Raw genomic sequence first — 16232 nt, 5'->3', positions numbered from 1 at the left:
GCATCCACAAAACCATATGCTGGCTTAGTCCTTTATCTTGGAGCTTCATTTGTCATTGGCAATTGTGCCAGTATTGCCAGTGACAAGTGGCACTTGTCCAACCTGCTCTTACATTGCTTGCACTGCCAATGAAAAAGGAATAGATTTGGTAAATACATTGATTGCATTTTCAACTCTACAGAGCCATAGTTATCCATGGAAAAAAAATGCACATTTCAGTCTTTAGCACACATTTTTGGCATGACAAAAGTCACTTTATGATAGTGCCACACACAAAGAGTGCCGGTGGCGGTGATGCCTCAAAAAAAATAAAAGAGCTCTTTCGTAAAGTAGTTCAGACAGCAGCTTTGCTGACAATCTAGTATTGTAACTGACAGTTACTCTGACCCCGTTTGCGATGTGCATACACTGGTAAAAAAAAAAAAAGATGGCGAAGTGACAGCATGCTTTACTAATGAAGGAAACTTTTTTGAATTAGAATGGTATGAAAAACATTACAACTAAACCTGGCGATGTTAGTATGTTTTTCGGGAGTTAATTTGGCAGTTACAGGGTTAACGTGCAGCGAACTCCATATAATTAGCATCAATTAAATGCTGTGTATCTTGGGGACCATCATTAACAATGTCATGCATGTGAGCCATCACATGCTTGAGTTCATTAAACATACAAAATACGTAGGCACCTTTTATTCAGATAGCATTTGTATACAAAATCAAAAGCACCATGGCAATGTCAGAAGCAGCTTAGGCATATAAGCACAGCCTATTTTGAACATGACGTGGAACAGGTTCCTTAGCCCTCATATTTTTCAGAGTCGGCTAACAAACAGATGTGCATTTGCAAAAACCTGCATGGTATGCAGATGAGCCATTCCTGCCACTAACAAAATGAGCCACTTCACAGATTTCCATATGGTCCTTCCAGGTTTTGAACTCTGCAAAAAGAAAGATTTTCCAAGTTGTCAAAAGTGAGTCTCAAAAAAAGACAGCTAGAAACAGAACTCTTGTAGACTGGAAAATACAAAATACAAAAAAAAAGTACAGGTATTGCCAACACCAGCAGATTGCACAAGTAAACTGCGTATGTTGACATCAATTTTTGGAAGCAGATTTCAGAGGCTAGGCTACACTGCCATGCAGTCAGCCATAACTACTGCTGGATGAATGTCAACATATCCAAAATGAGCTAGATAACTTCTTATGAAGTTGTCCTTTGTGTGCCTTTATAGAGGCTCTGACTAGGTTCAGACTTGGCAAATAGACTTGTCCTCCACACTCATCGGTTCTTTACGATGCCGCCACTGGAAAGGCCTAAAGCTTTTCCTAGTGATTCATTGATTTGAACGACAACGTCTTCGATGGAACTCTGCCTGGTTGGGTACTTGAAACAAAAGTTTAAGAAACACCATCACCAACCAAATTTTTTATTAGAACCCGACGTTTCGGGACCAACTTGGTCCCTTCCTCAGGGGCGACTGAAGTTTGAGGCCCGCAGTAGCAGGCACACGTGGCGAAGTCCAATTGTGTAGCAGAGCCAGGGTAGCGTCCCCGGATTCCTGTTCACTCTGCAGCTGTCAGCCGGATGAACCGAAAAAAGACGCGACGTCTTTTGAAAGGATTGGTCTCCACATCAAGTATGTTCACCTCGTCAAAGGTGATTTTGTGGTCGGCACATTCGCAGTGCTCGGCGAGGGGGGTTGCTTTTCGAGTTCAATTGCCGGGCGTCATTTTTGTGCTGCAATATGCGCCGACAGATTTTTTGTTTCGCCGATATACGAGGCAGAGCACTCGGAGCACGAGATTTTATAAATAACGCCTGGTTATTTTTCTTTGGGAATACGGTCTTGTGGTAGCGGCAGAAAACGGCAGACTGTTGAGGTAGGTTTGTGCGACACACAGACGTGTTTGCGCAGGATGCGTGCAAGCGCATCACTGATGCCCGCCACGTATGGGAGCACAATGCGAGGGCGCTTCGTCGTTTCCGTGCTGACCGACCCTCTTGTCCTGCTAGCTCGACGGCGGGAAGCACATTGGAATAAAGGCGCGTGTATAGACATTCTTCTTCAGATTGGCCAAGCATAGGCCGCTGCCTGCTACTGCGGGCCTCGAACTTTCGTCGCCCCTGAGGAAGGGACCGAGTTGGTCGCGAAATGTTGGGTTCTAATGAATAATTTGGTTGGTGATAGTGTTTCTTAAACTAGTGGTTCATCACACCGATTAACAAGCTAATGGCAGAAGGAGCACAGGTAACTTCTTCAAGAGCCTACATATGCTCTTTGCAACCTTGTGTTCTTATTCCATCATTTACTATCAGCCAAAAAGAACTCAGTACTTTGTTTGACAGCATTATCTGCACACTGGATTCACTTTCAGAGTTTATTTCGTTGCAACAAGGTGCCAATCACGACAAAGGCACTGGTCATTGAACAACAGAATGCTCAGTGCTCAGTTTAAAGGCAGCAAGGAAACAGAGGTAAACCTGCCAAGTACAATGATCAAGAACAATGTAGAAGCAGTGTTGTGTTGTGGCAATTATTCGAGGTAAATCTGTGCATCATCATTGTACAACAAAAAGAGTAAAAGCTGCGTCCAGGTGGCGTAAAGCGTGAAAAAAAAAAAGAAAAGCTTTACGGTATGACTTCCCTTTCAAAGAAGCATCGGCCCAATGCTCTACATTGAATAGAAAGGTAGGCAAAAATAAACATCAAGCAAAATATAAACACAGTGCCCATCAGTTATAATAGGGCTTTAGGCACACAACATACAATTTCTGGACATGTATCATCCCTGGGGTGCTGTCAGCAGCATCTGGGGACAATTCCATAGCCCATTTCATCTAGATGAGTGAACTTGATTTGCGGAAACAGCAGCATAAAATTTATGGTTTTCATTAAATCCACGATGGTGATTCAGCATCCAAACCTAAAATCGGTCTGCTGGCTTGTAATCTTCATTGTCATTGTAGGTTACGTTAGGCATTGGTGCCTTGCTGGCTTTTTATGCGCAGCTGGGCGAGTCGTCGGGCTACTTCTGCACGCTGAAGGTAGGCAGTGACACTGAGGCTTTCCTTTTCCGTTACATGTGGCATCAGCATGACATTGAGCACTGTATTAAGGCGAAAGCCTTTAAAGGGAAACTGCTAGATTTTGTAGTTGTAGATTTTGATGAGTTTCAAGGAATCAAACGATTACAGGTTCCAGGTTAAGCATGCAAGATATCTTCGCGCTAGCGTTTCAAACAATGGCGCAAATAGCGATTTAAACCGCTTCAGCTATCGAGCTTCTCCTCACCACACAGCGACGCTTGGGGGGCACATAATGACGTCATTGACGGCACCAGTATGTTTCCCGCATAGAATGGCTTGGTTGGGAGAAGTAAAAACAAGGCTACCAAAATTGAAGGCCCAGAAACATTGTTTGATGGCGTCAAAAAAGGCACCGCATGATGTGGGCGAAGGTAACGTAAAGAAAAATTATTACCGTCCGTGATGTCATCATCGAGCTTCTACGCAGTCCTTCAGTGCTGTGAGGAGAAGCTCGAATTGTAATCGTTGATTACTTCATCAGTTTTAAAGATAGCACACAAACACTTTGCAAGCATTACCGACAGCTTATGGAGAGTCAAATTCTTGAATGTCGCAGAATTCTCGAAAAGTGATGCAGCTGCGCTTTAATGGCTCATGCTGTCGGCGTTCGTTCGGTCACAATATAGCTTTCAATCAAATTACATCACCTGAAACCGAAACTAATGTCATCGGAAAGGTAAAAATCCTGCATCCACCGGGAATCGAACCTGCATCCCTCGCATCGCCAGCCTAAGCTTTAACCAACTGCGCCACGCCCGGGATCGTGAACTGCACATATATCTTGTCTACAGTGATTTGGTTTGGTTTGCGGGGTTTAACATCCCAAACGACTCAGGCTATGATAGATGCCGTAGTGCAGGATTCCGGAAATTTCGACCACCTGGGGTTCTTTAACGTGCACTGACATTGCATAGAACACAGGCGGCCTTGCTTTCGTCTCCATTGAAAAGCGGCCGCCGAAGCCCGGATTCGATCCCGCATTCTTCGGAACAGTAGTCGAGCACCGTAACCACTGCACCACCCCGGCGGGCCCTTGTCTATCATGAGGATGAGTTAAAACACACATCATAATTCTCCTTGTCTGCGTGATGCTAATGCGGCCACTCCCCTTTGTAGCGAGGGATCACAGAGTTCTTCATTGGGCCAATAAATAAAGGAGTAGAAAAAGAACAAAAACTATACCAACTGCTGTGCATTGGTCAAAAGTCCAGAAAAAAGAAATGAGGAAGGAAAAGGGGGGAGTCCTTCAACTTTTCGTTTACGCCACCAGTCAAGGCGGTGCTTTGTCATCTCTACTGCCCTACCCAGGGTGTGCTCTTTGGGTGGTGACATCGACTGCAGACCAAGTGCTGTCGAAAGAGTCTCCATCAGTGCTGATGTCGCAGTTGTAGGGAGGAGGGCCACAGTTTCGGGCACTCGATCACAACATGCTGTATGGTTTTATCGGCTGCGTCGCACTCGGAGCACTTGTGCGCAGAAAACCACTCCGTGCCTCGCAGAGTAACCCGTTGCCGTCCGCTGTCTCGTGTGTTGTCATAGATGTTCTCATTAGCGATCGTGTGTTTTGTGCTGGAGTCCACCGCCAGGGATGACTTCGCCCGTGCTTCGCTGTGCCATCTCTTCATTTCTGCTTCTCAAACCTGGTTATGGATCTGCTCTCTCCACGCAAGCTGGAATATCTCCAACAGGCCGGCTTGTGGAATTCCGTACTCCTATGCCAACCTTCGCGTTCAAAGCATCCATCTGGTGTTGGAGCACTTGAGTACGATGTACTTGTATACCTCGCTGGACCATCTATGGCGAAGTGCTCAGCTGGCGCTGCAAGGCAAGCTTGCGGTTGTCTCACATGCGACGATAGTAGCGCTGACAATGACGCTGCAATTAGTGGTAATGACAATGACGGCATTAGCAATGATAATGGTGCATTTAGTTGATAATGATAATGAGAGCAAACGGATGCACCGTGTGCACCAGCAACGCTCAGCCTTTCGCACTTCTGCAGTGTAGATTCCACAGTGCTTTTGGAATTTTCGGGCTCCCTGCCATACACAAGGTGGAATAGAGTTGACCTGCTTCTCCGCTCCTAGCCGGCAGCAACAGCGCGGCAGGCTACTGTGCCGACATTAAAGCGAGAAACTAGTTACATCGGCTTAACTTTCAGGCCGACTGACTGTTAATGCATGCAAGGAGGACAATGCCACGGACAACGAGAAGTGGGTTTTTTACACGACAGATATTATGCTGTGCTTCTCGCTTTCTACAACGATAATTAGTCTGAAGAAGCCTTTGGCCCTTTGCTTTGGCGTTGCGAGTCAGGTAGTCAGTTGCTACTATTATCCACTTATTGCTAGATGTCAATGTCGGGAAATGACCTAGTAAGTCCATGCCGATCTGTTGAAATGGCCTCACAAGTGATTGGTTTGGTTGTATATCCTGCAGTCTTGTTAGCAGTGTTCGGTGGCGTTAGCAGTCGCAGTAACTCCTGACATAGTGCGTGACATTAGCAGATAGACGAGGCCAATATGGGCCAATATTATTTAACCTGAATGCGACTCAGAGTAAAATAAAGTTTAGACGCCCAGCTGTGGGCTCATCATGAAGTGCCTGTAGGATTTCATCGAGAAGGCCCACAGGGACAAGTAAGTAGGCGGTCAGGGTGCGAACGCCATTATAAAGCGCAAGGGAGGCTAGTCCACGTTTGAACACTCTTAAGTGGCAAGGATGACTTTCCTTCAAGGTAGTCGAAGTCTGAGTGCTGAAGTTGCGTGAAGTACGCCCCAAAATAGCATCGTTATTGTCTTCTTCCAGCACTTTTGGACAGGGGCTCGTGAAAAGCAGTACCATGTGTGCGTGGCCAAAATAGGTGTTTAGAGCAGCTCTTGGAGCAAGCAAATATGCTTTTTGGAGCAGCTAAATGGAGCAGAAAGCAGGACAGACGTTCTGAAACAGCTATGGAGGCAGAAATGTTAATGTTTTATAGCAGAAATATCGGCTTTTTGAAGAAACTTCAGAGCATGTGGTCAATTAAATCTCCAATAAGTCATAAAGGCCTTTCTACCCTTCTTGGCAGCAGAAATTGTGCTGCTTACAAACAGGCCCGCTGTGTTCTGAAGATGTTTTACTGCAGACTGACTGTAACCAACATGTGACCAGCGTGCAGTTTAAAGGCCCATTCACGATTGAGGATTGCAAAGGGTGTGCGATTAAGGAACCGCTCAGACTGACCGATGTTCACACTTGCAAAGGCAAACCGTGGGTCGCTTTCCCAAATTGGCCTCATTCAGAACGAGACTTGTCGACCTTGACTGCTCACCAAAACAGAAGCCGGATGTAAACCGAACTTCGATTCATATCAACTGTGTTGCTGATTGGTTACAGATTTAAGACCAGGAAGGAAACGTTGGACATGTACCTTTTTATATATGGGAGCGCTTGTTGCTAAACAAGCTAACTCTCAAAACGTAAGAATAATGTGCTTCAGATTGTATGCTTAAATAATACAGCATGAGCACATCTATTTTGGCCTTCTCGACAATCTCTAGACGAAGCCCAAAACAAGTCCAAGGATCGCTAAGGTTGCGCACTATAGTGAAGGCTTGCCAAAGTAAAAAAAAATATGCGAATGAAATATTTTTGCTGAAGAAAGAAAAAGGCTCTCAGTGACCACAATCCACGGCATGCATGCAAGAGTGCCGCAGTCACCATGAATAGCAGAAAACATGGGGATGATATCGTGTGACGTCAGCGCCCAAGGTTGCCAAACCATAAAGCTGCTTTCGCTATTAATAATAAAAAATCATTATAAACTATCTACTGCACTGAAATCTCAAATTTGGAGGATTTATAATTAACGTGAATGGAGTGAAATGCAATAATCAGTTTATGCTCAAATTTTAGCTGTCATGACCCCTTTAAGTGAATATAAATAGTTCAAGCATATGGTACCAACATAAGAAACACTACAGAATTATATGAAAATGTCACTGAACTACGAGCACGTGAATGAATTAAGCTGCTAAATTTGAAAATAATACACAAGACGCGGGCAGAGTCATTAAACAGAGCCCTAGAATATAATTTTTTCCATCTCCTCACCTTCAGGTGCATTATCTGCTCTGGTTTAGAGCTCTGCTCTTAGTTTAGTGACTTCACATAAAAACAGAACCTCATCTGGACGTAGAACTTCTCTATGCGAAGAGTAATTTTTCTGTCATTTTCAATTTTTCTGTCCAGGCTCGGGAACCTCTGGGCTTTTCAAAAACATCGCAAAATTATGAATGCTGCTTGTCTTAATCTCAATTATTGAAATGAAATAAATAATTTAAAGAAATCGAATTTTCCAGCGTGTTTACGAGCTTTGCAAGCTCTGCAGACGTATAAAGAAGACCTCGGTGGTCAAAATTTGAGATGAATTTTTTTTTTTTTGCACACATAATTTGCTCAAAATTAGATACAGAATAAGTACTACATTTTGATTTGTGCCTGAACTTTCGAGCCACATATCTTGCAATATACCGGGTGCACGAGGCATTTGAGGATGCAATGTTGGCTTCAGGCAGAGAATATCTCCAGCAAATATATATTGAAATGTGGATTTAATAGTTCGTTTGAACGTCTAGCGCTGCCAGTAATTCGGACACAGCAGGGTCGAATTGTCAGCAGCAGGGCACAGCTTCAAGCACGAGAGATGGGCGCCGGAGCCAAGCGATGGTGATGGCGATGCCGCAGCGTTTTCCGTTCCTTGTCTTCTTTACAATATATATTTTCACCAAACTTTAGGAGATATTTCTCTTACTGTTTATTTTCACATTACTCAATGAATTCGCCACTTGCAGCAATAACCAATTCAATTCGGCTTCGGAAATGGCTGCATGCACGGATCAGGTGGTTCTTAGAGGTACTGCCCATTGAGTTCGCAGTGGCAACCTTAAGAGTTTTTTGTGTTATGTGGCCTTTTGTCGGCTTCTCTCTCAACGACGCCGAGTGTATTCAAATCTGGACAACTAGGAGGCCACAAGTTGGGAGTGATGTGGTTATTGGAAGTTGTTGGCCAGCCACTCGTGGGTGACGCAGACGGTGTGGGCGAGAGCCGAATGTTGCTGAAAGACACAAGGTTTTCCTTTCGAAACAGTATCAGTCCAGGGCTTCACAACGGTGGCAAGCACCTCTGCGTACTCGGCAGCATTAACGCGGAGTCCTTCTGCAAAACAGTGTGGCAGCATGACATCACCCTTGTTGCCGACGGCTGCTGACACCATCACAGACAGAAATTTTGTCTGCAATGCTGTCGGCACCTCATTAGCGCTTCCGTAAAGCCATCTTTCATTATGGCAATTAGCTTTTTGGTCTTGATCGAAGTTCTTTTCATCTGAAAGAAAAAAAAAAGCATTCCAGGCTCTTCAGCTTGCCTAGCAAGCGCTTGGACCAGAGCAGACGATTCTCCCGAGCTTTACCAGAAAAGAATTGCGGCCTCCTCATGACACAGAAATGGTACCTCACGTCCTCGTGCACAGCAAGCCTGGCAGCTGACTCTACGACATCGAGCTCCTTTGCAATGTCCCACATTGACTTCTCTGGGTTGTCACTCACGATGACTTGCAGCCTCTGAAGAAAATCAGGTGTTCTGACGACGTCTGACCGCTGACTGTGCTTTTTCCTTTTCGCCACAGATGCCACGTCACCGTCACAGCACACTAGTTCTGTCCGCACTTTGTTAACGAAAGGCTTCGCAACATTTAGAAAGTTGGCAATTTCCAAGTCGCTGTGGTGCACGGCCAGTGCGATGAGGACTGCATGGCGTTTCATTTCCTGTGTCAACTTGTACGCTTCCATTTTTCAACAAACTGCGCAGTATAAATGATAGGGGTCAACCAACAAGAAGCCGCATGCCTAGATACATATGCTGAGCCTGCTGGTGTCTATGGCGATAAGGAGTAGTAACCTCAAATACCTCATGCACCCAGTGAGCTACGAGACTGCTATAACTGTGCCTAGTGACGGGCAATCAAAGTAGCTTCAACGTCCTCGAGCCCTCCCTCGTGAAGCAAGTGGTCAAATTCATCATTCGCAAAGAACACGCAGTGAGCAAAAAAAAAAAAAAGAGAGAGAAATTACACGCTCTCAATTTGTGTTTGAAGTTTTCAGGTGCAATCAAATCCATTCGCTACAACCCATCATGCTTCGAAAATCTTAATGAAAAGCATGGGTAAAAAATTGTTCAGAGTGCAATACGAAAGACCTGCAGTAGACCTGCAAGTAGTGCTAAAGGAACACTGAAAGAAAAAGTAGGCTTGCAGCGATGGTATACTGGCTCCTAATCACAAAAACACCACTTTCACTGAAAACAAAACTCTTATAAGGTAGAAAAAAGAGAACAGAAATGCAGGCATTGCAGAAATACAGAAATCACAAATGCATGCACAATGACATGTAAGGGATCCCGGAGGCTGCCTAACATGTATTATGGTTGCATGTTTGAATTGTTAACTTTTGTTTCAAAAATGGCAAAAAGACAGGCTAAATAATGGGAGCCAAAAATAAATTTGCGCTTGGCAGTGCCACAGGCAGTCAGTTTCGTTTTGGTGTTTTGGTTCTTTGAAGTCACAGCTATGCATTTGGCATCACCACATGGTTTCATTTTTGATATACATGCTTTGGTTTACAAGTGCGGAGCATCAGAGTTTTCCTCTGATGAAGTTCATGCCTCAGTAAGCGCTTCTCTATTGAAAAATCTGGTATGAAATGCACAAAGGATTAAGTTACAACTTACTGGGAAGAATAAACCTGCACAGACCCGAGTGGAGCTGGGAAAGAAAAGAAAGGCTAGAAAAAGTAAGATTTAAATTGCATGGGTGCTTAAGGGAAAAAAAAAAAAAAAAAAAAAGCGAAAAAAAAAAAAAAAAACGGCCTCGAACAGGATTTAATCCTAAGTCCTTTGGAGTTTTAACTGAATGTCTTAGCCATTGCGCCACACGAACAGCTGAGACCTCTCGCATTACATTACTTGTGTAGTGCAATTGCATCCCAAGTGTGCTGAATGCTTTTGCTGGCTGTTAATAGTGTCACCGATGTCTCATATCTATGATAAGCATAGGAGTTTGCCAAACTATCTCGTAATATTTCTGTTTCTCTATTTTCTGCTGTCCCAGCGTGCATGCACAGACCTTACTGGCACATCAGTTTGCCATCTGCAGGGCAGCGACGTTAGAGTACACCACATAAGGTGCAGACACCCAAGGAAGCATTGAACGAAAGGGAGCTAAGTTGGTTCATATTAAGAAATACAATAGTGAAGGAAACGAAATAAATTGAGCAAAACAGGCCCTGTGTACCCCTTCTTTCTTTTAACTTTCTGCCACAATGCATTGTTCACGCCTTGCTGCTATTCAAAAAAGACCATCTGTAGCAGTCTTTACTCGTCACTCGTGATGGTAGCTCGGCAATGTTAGTGGCCGCATCCATAGCTTCGCTAGCTACAAACTTTGCCGCCACGCCGGCATTCGTACATTCTATCCTGTTAGTCAAGTGACCTCAACTCTAAAAAGCACCGCATGCTCTGTGGGTGCAAAGGTCAAGATTCACTGCGAGAACTTTGCAGTCAAGCTCAGGATCTGGTGCAAACAAATAGACGGCTTTGGCGAACTGTAGCTTTAATTTCAGCTGCTGCTAGATTGCACTGCTCGCTATGCATCAAGAATCACGGAGTCTATGTTTACACCATCGTTTGCATCATTTTCCCAAGTCTAAATCCCTTGGAAGGAAAACAGACCTCTTCAACTTCAAATCGAAATATCTCGGCAATAAATGTGTCTTGCTGCCGGACAAGTGACAAAAAAGTCACGAAACACTACACTACTGAAATCTGGCAACAAAAAATATTGTGATGGGTCCCATACTGCAGAAAATCTGGCATCCATGAAAAATTATGGGCATGTATCTGGCAAGTGGCAGGAAGGTGACGCAGCACTGCAATGACTGTCCGCCAGGTTGTGTGACATCACAAGGCCACATGACATGACCAAGTCAGCAGGTGCTGCCACACAGGGTGCTTTTTATGGTATCAAGTTAAAAAGGAAAACAAAGAGAACATCGCTTGGAGCAATTACGCACCACTATTTGTTTCTTGCAGGTGTATCCGTGACAAAGGTTTGTGCATGCAGGGCTACCTGGAATCACTTGAGGCAAATCCTTGAAGCCTTTGTTATGAAATATTAAATATTGCAGAGGTTCAGCTCTCTTTGAACCAAGTCAAAAGCATTAGCCATCGGCCGGTGCCGCATTTGTAGCTGCCGCTTCAGTCTTGGCTTGATTCCGCTTTTGGTAAGCTTCTCGGCAATAGGCTAGTCTGGCTTCTCGTTCGATGTCTTGGCAACCTGTCTGGCATGGTTGCAGTCTCTGTCTTTGGCGCAAGTGGATTCCTCTACACCACACTGCCTCCTTTTGTCATGCCGCCTGGTGAATTCACCCAACACTATGCTCGCGGTCTCGACTGCACTTACCCAGAAATGTTTTAAAGCAACGAACAGAATATGGGCACACAAAACACAGACAACAGAACATGTTGGTGCCGCTGCAAATGAATGAACAACGAAATAGCTATTAGAAATGACAGCAGTGCCTACTCTGCTGGCAGAAATCTTGAGCAAAAATTTCTCATCAATTGGCCCTAATTGGCTATACAAGGCCATGCGACATTTTCCCATGAAAATAGCAGTGACTGAAATTTTTCATACTTTCACAATCATCTTCTAGCAAATAATGACCTCCTTTTGTTTCGTACTACATGCGCCATAGTGTCAGCAAATAAATTGCAATGCTGTTTGTACAGCAAGCGACTGCAGGCAAGGGACACGTCTGGGTGATATTTTTGAGGTAGTCGTGTAAGCAAGTTTCCAGGGCAAAAAAATTATGGCATGTAATTTCTTCCTAACAAAGATTACCAAAGTACTGCCTGCTGAGAACTTATTCTCGGCAAATAATTTCAACAGTGTATGGAGCAGAGCATGAATTCGGGCAGCCCAAAAACTTGGGCCGGGCTGGAAAATTGCCGTTTTTATGGGTCAGGACCTGGCTCGGCCTTGACATGCAGGCCTGGGCTTGCAGCTAGCAGTGGCGGAACGAGGCCAGGCTGGGTAAAGCTGTGTATGGCTTCTTTTGGAGATGGAATTCCAGCACTAAAATCATTCCGGTGGTTTATGAATAAACCACTACTAGTACATATGTTGACAGAGAATGAGAGAAAGCTCATTTGTAAACAGAGTTTAATCAGTGACACTCGGTGTTTTGTCCAAGTAATTTAGTACGAACATGCCGGGCTGCATTCAATGACACAAGTGAAAAAAGTTAAAAAGGAAAGGCTCAAAACTCGATAGCGAACTGTACTACAATGGAGGTGTTATGAAGTGCTGTAACCTGTCAAGGCTGAATCGCATGCACGCGAAAACTCACGCGAACGCGACGGCGGCACGCGTCGCGCGAAGCCTTCGCGCGAACAGAAATGCATGTGTCGCTTGGCTCGTCGCTCGGATCTGCCGAAATAAAAATTTCGCTCGTTCGCCCGGAAGTGAGCGTACGTCACTGCCGCTCATTTCGCATGCTTTCTTTATTTTGCTGTGTTGCATTGTGACTGTGCATTACCGCGTAAACATTTCGCTTTGTACGAACAATGGTGGATAGCCAAGGATTCAAAGAACGTCTAATCGCAACCGAAACAACAATAGAAACAAGGGGTCACGTGACTATTCGTGCCGATTACAGTGCAAGCAGTGCAAGTTACACACATTCGATACTGTTTGCTGTAAATACATTTTACTTTGCCATGTTGTCGCAAAATAACGTTAATTCTTGCAATCGTTATGACCGTTGTTGGATTTGGCAATAGTTTTGATGGTGCACTAAGCCACTATGCCAGCCAAATGCCAGCCACACAACCTACACAGAGCGTTGTCGCCGTTTCGCTCGGTTCGCGCTGTCGCGTGCATGTGTCTTCCCCAGTAGGCGACGGAGCGAACCATGATCGCTTACGCCGCGCCGCCTTGTCGCTTCGCTCACTTTTTCGCTCACATGCGTTTCCCGCTTCATGCATGACACAGCCCGTTTGCATAAGCACGTGCCTACTGAAGTACTCAACACCATCAGCTTAGGATTTCTCAGCAATCAGTGAGCAAGAGGGTAGCTTCTAACCTTTGTGTTACCGCTAACGGCTGGACATTTGAAGCCTCATAACAGCCCCTGGACAAGGACCTTCAATTGACTGCTCGGCAGGCAGCCATCTGTTCATAAAAATTCTGACTGTCTGCTTTGCCCCCCCCCCCCCCCCCCCCCCAAAGAATGTCTCTACGCTATAATAAATGCTGTAGGATAACAGCTTATTGCTTTAGGAATCTTTACATATCCAATAACATATACATGCACAATGAACAGATGAACAGACACTACCGCTTTTCGTCTCCACAGAGATGTGACAATGTGGCTGTGATTTCTTCAATGAATATGTAAATTTTGGTTTTTTCTGCCCTTGCCCACTCATGTTCCTGGGGCAAAGTTGCCAGGGGCAGTCTTTTTGTAGGTGATTAAGCAAAGAACTTGCACCAAGAGCCAATTGCTTATAAGGAGTCATAGTTAAAATGCCCGTAATCCATACCTTTTAAATGTACATTGTGCTAGATAGCTTTACATAAAATGTCTTGTCAAAATATTCTTCACCATGCCTTTGCTTCTGTCGGTGCTTTAGCTGTGCCCTTCTCTACCAAGAATATTTTGCAAGGTTTGTCTCTCATCTTGATTTACTGTTATGTGCTAGTTAAGCAATACATTTTTAAGGCGTCTGTTCAGACTTACTTTGCAGGTTTGGCACAGGCCCTGTCGTGGAAGCGCAGGCCGGGTCCGGGCCATGTAATCATTGCCGATGGGCTTGGAACCATGGATCCGGGATGGTCTTCAAACGTGGGCCAGGGAAGGGGCTGGAAAATCCAACCCGTGCAGGGCTCTAGTGAGGAGTGTAAGAAACTAAAGGTACAGGAAAAAAAAAATCACACACACAAAAGGGGAGCTCAGTAGCGAGTTCATTACTTCGAAGCACCGCTACGTGGTCTCCGTGCTACAATGGAGTTGTCTAAACGGTATTTACGTTACCATTTCTGTTGTCTCAACAGAGCTTATCCTTTTGTCGTACCCGACGCAAACTAGGCAAAATTTCATCAAGGGTACGCAGAATATCATCCATATAGCTGCCGCTTTTAGCTGTGAAAGGTTCAGTGCTAGTTTCGAGCTTTTGGTGCTCAATATGTATCACTAGTTTCAAGCTAGTGATGCTCGAGCGATATCATGGGCAAGTACTTTACCAGGATGTGATCAAAACGAACAGCGTATGGAGAATCGGGGCCAAGAACGTAAAAAGCATAAAATGAGCTTCGTCGCCCTAAGCAGCTAATCACTGACGAGTGCCGTGAGTATCTGGTTGATAGAAGACAAAGCATCAAGCGCCAGTTAGCAGCATCATAAGACAGTGCAGTGCTCGCCTTCAACAGTGCTAAATTGGCGCGTGCTGCAAGTGCATACCTTGGCACAAATCCCTGCAGTATGTGACAAATAAGAACGGTAAGCGGACAGCATATAACCACGAACATTGCACGCAAAACGGGCAGCTAAAATTTGAACATGGCGGCACCTTCATTGGCATGCTTTGTCCACAACTAAAATCTTTTCACAGACCGGGCACTAACCTTTCTGTACCGAAGCCGCAGCAGATGTGCCAGGGTTGTTCATGGCGCGCACGCCAGTCAGTTCGATCGCACCCGTCCGTGCAACAGGCACAGTCTCGTTTACTACAACAAAAGCCACGGCACCAAACCGCCGCCGCGGCACCGGCGGCATCCCCAAGCAGGGTGGGTGGCGGGCGATGAGCGGTGGCCCGCCGGCACGCCGTGCCCCCAACTAGGGACAATCCGACCTAGGGATTGCTAGGGATTCAGGGCGGCTGTCCAGCAAAAATCCAGGCAACACTGGCATTATTCATGGCGAGTTTTAGCCGCTCCCTGTACGTCTCCGGGAGACGTAATCAGGGTTGCCAGATTTGGCTACTTTACGCCAAATTGGCTACTTTCTGAGCCGCCTGGCGACAAAAATTTTAGGTTGGCTACTTGGCTACTTTCTGGCTACTTTGAAAAATTTTCGCCTATTCCAACGAGCCCGTTTGCGCGCTGTTCAGGATGCTCGTTTTTATAGATAGACAGATAGCAAATCTATCAACGGTAGCGCTGCAATACAACTAACTCTGCATGGTGACGACTGTCCCCACTGTGTTTCAAAGCGGACGCTCTTAACATCCATCCGCTAAAACCCCTTGATAATTTGAAAGTAGCGACACTCTCCTCCGCGCCGCGCTTTCCTCTTCAATTCTCCTCGCGCGGCTAAGGGGCGCGGCGGCTACGAGCTCTGCGCACGACACGCTTTTTCTCCCTGGCGCCCGCCGTCCGGCGGCAGCAGTGAGTGATCGAAGCGCGCGTTTTTAGGCCAGGTCTGCGCTGCAGGGTCTAGTACTGCCTCTGTCTGGCTGTGTTTGGGTTTTTTTATCTTTTTTTTTTAGTGTGAACTCCGTCACCGCGGTAAAACTTCGCAAAACGAGAGAACGACCCAGGCTGGTGCTTTGAACTTTAAGATCAGAGAAAGTAAAAGCGGCCGCTTAGTTTATTTCGCTACTTTCAAGCTATCTTGGCTAAGCATAGTATATGTCACGTGATAAACCTTGAGTTTGGGTCATTGGTTAATTATACACTTATTTTGACCAACTACGGGCGAAATTAAATGATATTTAGTAAATCGCACTTGAAACCCAAATTTCCGCTGCAGCATCGAGTCATATACCGTTGGAAAGCTTAGGCCAAGTGTAATGGCACTGTGCTAGTGATCCTCATTAATCTGCGTTAATTATTTAATTTTGTATAAAACCAAACTTTGAGCTAGACGATCAAGTCATATACCGTTGAAAAGCTTAGGATGTCTCCAAATGCTCTGAATTAGTTAGCAATCCATATTAGTTAGCGTTAGTGAGCTATATGCATCGTCATATACCTTTCGAAAGCTTAGGTTGAGTGCAAATGAGTTGTGGTAGTTATCGAACCAAATTAATTAGTGCTAATTATTTA

General features: G+C 45.1%; 1 protein-coding gene across 3 annotated transcripts; it reads right to left on the bottom strand.

The window, feature by feature from the left end:
* Positions 1-674: 674 nt before the first annotated feature.
* On the bottom strand, positions 675-15073 carry LOC146187619 (uncharacterized). Of its 3 annotated transcripts, none has more exons than XR_014707363.1 (3): positions 14811-15063; positions 13927-14094; positions 675-937 (listed from the first exon to the last, which is right to left on the bottom strand). XR_014707363.1 is itself a non-coding variant. In XM_084603468.1 (3 exons), exons 1-3 carry the CDS (start codon positions 14959-14961, stop codon positions 901-903), a joined length of 336 nt encoding a protein of 111 aa, XP_084459594.1. In that variant the 5' UTR covers positions 14962-15073; the 3' UTR covers positions 675-900. The 3 variants fall into 3 exon arrangements, 1 of the variants encoding a protein (XP_084459594.1); XR_014707362.1 differs by having other exon boundaries at positions 13927-14048; positions 14811-15032; XM_084603468.1 differs by having other exon boundaries at positions 13927-14074; positions 14811-15073.
* Positions 15074-16232: the final 1159 nt, after the last annotated feature.

Source organism: Amblyomma maculatum, chromosome 5 (genome assembly GCF_055883805.1).
Source record: "Amblyomma maculatum isolate TAMU_Amacu chromosome 5, ASM5588380v1, whole genome shotgun sequence".
NCBI classification, from domain to species: domain Eukaryota; kingdom Metazoa; phylum Arthropoda; class Arachnida; order Ixodida; family Ixodidae; genus Amblyomma; species Amblyomma maculatum.
Note: the sequence above shows the minus strand (reverse complement) of the source record. Positions and strands in the feature narration are given on the sequence as shown.

Excerpts from the sequence above, each read along its gene's own strand:
- LOC146187619 (XM_084603468.1), bottom strand. The coding sequence starts at position 14,961 with ATGCCGCCGGTGCCGCGGCGGCGGTTTGGTGCCGTGGCTTTTGTTGTA. Across the intron at positions 14,075-14,810 it reads TGCGGCTTCGGTACAGAAAG|AGCCCTGCACGGGTTGGATT; the intron begins GTTAGTGCCCGG and ends ACTCCTCACTAG. Across the intron at positions 938-13,926 it reads GCCTGTGCCAAACCTGCAAA|AGTTCAAAACCTGGAAGGAC; the intron begins GTAAGTCTGAAC and ends TTCTTTTTGCAG.